Source organism: Melitaea cinxia, chromosome 27, assembly GCF_905220565.1.
Source record: "Melitaea cinxia chromosome 27, ilMelCinx1.1, whole genome shotgun sequence".
NCBI classification, from domain to species: domain Eukaryota; kingdom Metazoa; phylum Arthropoda; class Insecta; order Lepidoptera; family Nymphalidae; genus Melitaea; species Melitaea cinxia.
In genome coordinates, this window is record NC_059420.1 from 3,585,499 (window position 1) to 3,591,918 (window position 6,420).

Consider the following 6,420-nt stretch of genomic DNA (forward strand, 5'->3'; position numbering starts at 1 on the left):
GCATTACCAGAATCCGTACCCCGGCTATCACCACAACGCAACCCTAAGCGCTCTGGCAAGAACGCTTGCTTGCCGACATAGTCGTTTAAAAAAATTAGGATACAAGCGAGAGGCATTAAGTTCATATAAGGTTAACATACATATACTCATATATAAGGTATATATATAACAACATATACCCATACATTTATTATTATATAGGTATTATATTCGACTAGCCCGTTGGCGCAGTTTGTAGTGACCCTGCTTTCTGCTCCGGGGGTTGTGGGTTCGATTCCCACCCCGAGTCTGGGTTTAATATATATATTTATATATGTATTTTTTCTATGTATATTCATCAAAAAAAAAATCTATACCAGTCGGCTGTTACCAAGCATTAAGTTGCTTACCATAGGAACAGACGACCGTGTGTGTAATGTGTAGATATTTATTTATTTAATTATTATAACTATAATGTGATTTTCTAATTATTAATTAAAAGAAAAAAACAACCAAATAAAAACAAAAAATATGAATATTACATTTTTTTATTCTTACCTTCAGAAAACATGTCACACTTAAAAAATCATCGAAAATACAAAAGTCATACAAAATTTTATTTAATTATATTTACAAAGATAAAAACAAAAATATATTTTAAATTACAAAAACAAAAATCCTAATAACTAAAATTAATCATTAACACAAGAAAAAAATCATGAGGTAACTAAATGGACGCCTTAAAACATTAATAATAGGAAAAAATAAAAATAAAAGTTTAAATGTCAATGAAACGTCAAAAAGCGAAATCTATTTAAATGAATTAATCATAATTATCATAATGTTTATTAAAGAAAGGTATTAACTTTAATTTTATCAAATACATCTCTTTTGATAACTTTGATTCTTTAAAAAAAAAGTCAAACTGACATATCAAAAAAGCGCGAAACTTTTATTACAATTTTAACCAGAAGAGGAAGAACTTTTATTACAAACGTAACTTATTTGTACTTATTATTATTATTAAAATATATTTCTAAAACATCTTCATTAGAATTAAATTAAGTCTTGTCATAAATATCAAAATAAACATTCAAATCAAAATGCGATTTTGAACGGATAGTTCCTATGTGTGTCTCCCATCCTGAAAAAAAAATAATTTTATTGACCAAGGGACGAAATTCAGGAATTTGAGACTTCGATTAAAAAGAAAAAGTCTGCCTTCATAATTCGAAGACAACATATTTTTAATCAAAAAAAATAAAAAATAAAAATATAAATAAACACAAATTAGTTAGGTATTTTATAGTATTAAATTTAACTTCACTTCGTTCATCTTAATAGGTGGTAAGTAATGTAATGATAAAAGCAGAGATAATAAACAAGTAAAAGTAAAAAATAAATAAATAATATGAACCATAAATATAATAAAATAAAAACTTTTTTATATTTAGTGATAATTGTAATTATTACACTCACCCCTGGAAAGTGAATGACCGTTTGTTCCTATTTAGCGCGTTCAACGCAGAGACTTGAGCCTGATCCAACTTGATATTGATGGCTTGTAAATTGTCCCACAAGCGTTGGGGACTCGAGGCTTTCACCACCACGTTACGACCAGCTTGGAGTTGGTATCTGAAGAAATTGTAAAGTTAAAAAAGTAAAAATTTTAATGAATGCCTGCTAGTATTTCTATTTAAGTGTATGTATAGTTATATATATGTGTATATATATTATTTTGAAGTACACCTCTAATGCCGCTTTATTCTTTTTCATATCCTTTTTTAAAGGTTGTCTGGAAGAGATCGCTCTTTAGCGGTAAGACCGCCTTTTGTACACATTTCTTTTTTTTGTTTTTTTTTTGTATATTTTATGTTACATACACTATGTATTATTTGTGCTTGTACAATAAAGTATCATCATTACAGCCTATACAGTCCACTGCTGGACATAGGCCTCCATAAGTTTACGCCAAAAATAACGTGAACTCATTTGTTTTGCCCATAGTCACCACGCTGGGCAGGCGGGTTGGTGACCGCAGTACTGGCTTTGTCGCACCGAAGACGCTGCTGCCCGTCTTCGGTCTGTGTATTTCAAAGCCAAGTAGTTGGATGGTTATCCCGCCATCGGTCGGCTTTATAAGTTCCAAGGTGGTAGTAGAACTATGTTATCCCTTAGTCGCCTCTTACGACATCCACGGAAAGAGATGGGTTGGCTACATTCTTTACTGCCGTAACCACACAGCTTAACCTTAGACTAGACTGGAGTTTACTCTTCAAGAAGGAGTACTGTGATATTTAAAAATATATTTATCTTTTTTTTACGTTGTGTTCCTGTGGTGAGTAGGGTAGAGTCTGCAACGCGCTTATAAATGCTTCAGCTGTTGCAGGTCTCCATAGGCTATGGTATACGCTTTCCATCGGGCGGACTGTACGCTTATATGACTTCAATAGTGGTATAAAATGGTTTGCCAACTTACGCTATCAGTAATTGAGCTGGAGTGATCCCTAGCCCAGCAGACATGACCTTCACTAAGGGATCATCGATAACTGGTGGGAGACCACTCTTCATCTCATCTGGTGTGCCCTTAGAGCCCAACACACCGTAGCAGCTCAGTTTAACGTTGCGGATTGAACAAAAATCTTCCAAGCGTTGTTGTGTTAGGTAAGGATGGCATTCGATCTGAAATCAATTTAATTTTTTGTAATTGTTTCCAAAAAAAAATTCAGGTTAGCTACAACACAGGTTAGCTATCGAAACTGTAATAAAATATCAAAGTATAGTTTTATTTTTTGTTCCGAGAAGTTTTATCCACCATGCTCCTCTGTGGACTGGTGTTTTAAGTTTTTTTTTTTACATTCTGTTTGTTAGACTGAAGATTTGAACTTGCAACCTGTTGGTGTCGGAGCGGACGTATTGCACTCCCGTTTACAGTGTTTCAGAAAATTTTGACTTATATATCTCTTTCTCTTTATAACACTCATCATAATCATCATTATACTCTTTATTACTTACTAGCTGCCCGGACAGACTTCATTCTGTCAAAATTTAATAGTAAAAATTATCTTTTAATAATTTTTTAATTTTTTTTGTATCTAAACCTTACGTAACCTTAAGGAACATACAAAAAATTAATTAGCTGAATTGTTCGAGCCATGTTCGAGATATGCGCTTAGCAATATTCATTTTTATTTATATAGAAGATTACTTAACTAATTATTATTATTGGTTTCAAGAACAACTTATACTGAGGTCTAAACGTCTTTTAAAGTTAGCTTTTTTTATATTTATTACAATTTGACACTCCCTGAAACCTTTTCCATGTTTGACATCTCGCAGGTCCCTATATATAGGAAAAGGGTTTTTTTTTGGGTTCTAAATGACCAAAAAAGTGTTCAAAATAAAGTAAGCCCTATAATAATAAATTTTGGTTTAATGCATTTTTAAAACCGCTATCAGAACCAAGTGCAACAATTTGAATTTTCCCAACAATTGCATGATTCTTCTTCTTGAATCATAAAAACGAACAGCTTTCAAACCCAGTAAATCCTAAATGAAACTGACCTGATTAATAACTGGCTTGATCTTGCCCTTATCCACGACTCTCTCGACTTGTACCGAGTTAAAATTACTGACTCCTCCACTCTTCGCCAGTCCTTTCCTTATCACGTCCTCAATACCGTACCAAGCTTCGAGGTAGTCGTGTTGGGAGTACTGGAGCACATTCGCTATTTTTGGCAATGGATTGTTACCTTCCTGTTAAGATAATGAATTAAATTAAAATATGATAGCTTTGATGTCGTTCAAACGAATGTACTGTGTGGCTACGGTACTAAAGAATTTAGCCACCCCCTCTCTTCCCGTGGGTGTCGTAAGAGGAGACTAAGGGACATCACAGTTTCACTGCCACCTTGGAACTTAAAAAGCCGACCGGTGGCGGGATAACCATCCAACTGCTGGCTTTGAAATAAACAGGCCGAAAACGGGCAGCAGCGTCTTCGGTGCGATAAAGCCAGTACTGCGGTCACCAACCCGCCTGCCCAGCGTGGTGACTATGGGCAAAACACATGAGTTCACGTTATTTTTGGCGTAAACTTGTGGAGGCCTATGTCCAGCAGTGAACTGTATAGGCTGTAATGAATGAAACGAATATAATTTTAAATTGTAAATTGTCGTTTGAAAAGTCTTGAAAATAGAAATTCTGAACCGTTAATGGTTAATAATAATAAAAAGTCATAACTACTCGTATATTAAAAAAAAACATCTTTAAAAAAATATATTTAATATACACAGACGGTGGTCTGTTCCTAAAGTCATTGAAATCGCCTGTATCTTAAGGTAACATATGTATATCAGATGGTTGGTTATATGTGAATATATTTTTTAATAAATACATTATAAATATCTAAATATTACACTCTGTCTCAGCAATCAAACAATTGACCTCTAGAATAAAAATTAGGGTTGTATATTACTTTCGTAATAAAAGTGCTGGTAAGTCTTACAATAATAAAAATAATATAAATGAAACTTACCTTAAACGACATAGGATTATGTATCAAGTATAGATCGAAGTAATCTAAGCCCATGTTCTCTAAGGACTGCTTGCAAGCCTTCATGACGAGGTCACGACGGTGGAAGGTACTCCACAGCTTCGATATAACGAAGAGTTCCTCACTGAAAGCACAGGTAAGTATAGAAAAACACAGGTAAATTTAATTTAAAAGTAAGGTAAGTATTTAAGCAAAGTACAGTAAGTAAGTAAGTAAAGTAAAGTGAGTAAGTAAAGTAAACTAAGTATTTAATAATAAGCTCTTGAAAACATTTACTTACCGTGTAACAGTACCCTCAGCAATTTTAGCCTTTATCGCCTCGCCTACAGCGTTCTCATTCCCATAGATGTAAGCTGTGTCTATGGCTCTGTAGCCGAGGTCGATTGCTGCGGACACTATGTGTTTGACCAGCTTTGGTTCAAGCTGTAGACCAGACACATTTGGTTAAAATGGTAGCTATAGATTAGGTTTAATTATTTGTCAACATTAATGAAAACATAATAGTAAAATGACGATTAAAAAGTGCTTTTGAAGCTTATATCAATAATTTTAGTGAAATGATGATGATGATGATGAGGATTATTATGATGAAATATTAAACATTCTATATTGTTATATTTACCAATGCCGTTCCAATAGCGATTGCAGGCATCGTCGTTCCATCTCTAAGCTCGATGTAAGACATATTCTTGGACTTCTGATACTTGTACCTGGCGTTGGATAGTTCTGCGATTTGTTCTTGTAGCTGTTCTTCATTTATCGTCTGCGCGGGAGCATTCGATGGTTTCGTTACCGTTGTTCGTGTGGTTTCTTCAGGATATGTGGGTAAGTTTTTTTTCTGAAAATATAAGAACATAATTATAATAAAACAAATTAATAAAATCTCAACGTACATTTTGTTTTCATTACGTTGGCACAAAAGCTACAGCGCGCCTGGTTGTAACCATTTTTTATATAAATGACTAGGTCGACAAACAAGAGTACGGCTCACCTGATGACCCTTGCAACCAGAAGCATCTCAAGCGCGTTGTAGACCCTACCCGCAATCACCCCAAAAGCTATGATGACCTTTCTTGCCACTTGTTGTCAATAATACATTAAAATTTTACGGAGGCATCAGCTTATGGATAAATCAATTGGTTTATTCATACAACCGTTCATTCATTCGTATTTATTCATATTGATATTATGGTGTTACGTTATCAGCGAAACAAATGTCTTTTAAAAAACTATTACTTTATTAACACAACTTATTAATAAAAAATACAAAGAGTTATGAAACAAAGGTTAAAAGATACAGTGATATATTAAAGAACAGAGCAATGTTATGAAACTAGAAGCGGAGATTTAATGTGTCGAATATTTGAGATACGTGAGTATTTATACAGTGTGGTAACAAATAATGTTAGCATAGTAATTAATAAATGATTAGTAGATAATAAACATAGTGATTAATAACGATTAGTAAATAATAACAGAGTGATTAGTATCTTAGGCTGTGTTGTGGTGGAGTGCGTACGTAACAATGGTGTTTTATTTGAATCGTTATACGCTTCAGCCTGTACTATCCCATTACTGGGCATAGGCCTCTTTCCCCATGTAGGAGAAGGATCAGAGCTTAATCACTGTTACTGTTGTTTAGTTACTTTGGATAAATATCTTTCTCGGATTCTTTATGTTAATGAAGTAAGTAGGAAATTGTTTGCCACGATAAAATCGCTAAAAAGGTGATCTTCTATATAACCTTTTCCCTATTTCCACTAAAGTTATGAGTATGATAGCGCAATCTCTTCTTCTTCCAATTCTTGATTACGCCGATACGTACTTTGTTAAATTAAAATGAGGAACAAGTAAATAAACTTGGACGGCTACAAAATCTTTGTATTCG

General features: G+C 33.7%; 1 protein-coding gene across 1 annotated transcript; it reads right to left on the minus strand.

Moving 5' to 3' along the window:
• Window positions 1–1,077: 1,077 nt before the first annotated feature.
• Window positions 1,078–5,479, minus strand: LOC123667289 (1,5-anhydro-D-fructose reductase-like). The gene is made up of 8 exons (XM_045601244.1): window positions 5,459–5,479; window positions 5,155–5,370; window positions 4,813–4,955; window positions 4,515–4,656; window positions 3,544–3,735; window positions 2,459–2,661; window positions 1,459–1,614; window positions 1,078–1,123 (listed from the first exon to the last, which is right to left on the minus strand). Exons 1-8 carry the CDS (start codon window positions 5,477–5,479, stop codon window positions 1,078–1,080), a joined length of 1,119 nt encoding a protein of 372 aa, XP_045457200.1.
• Window positions 5,480–6,420: the final 941 nt, after the last annotated feature.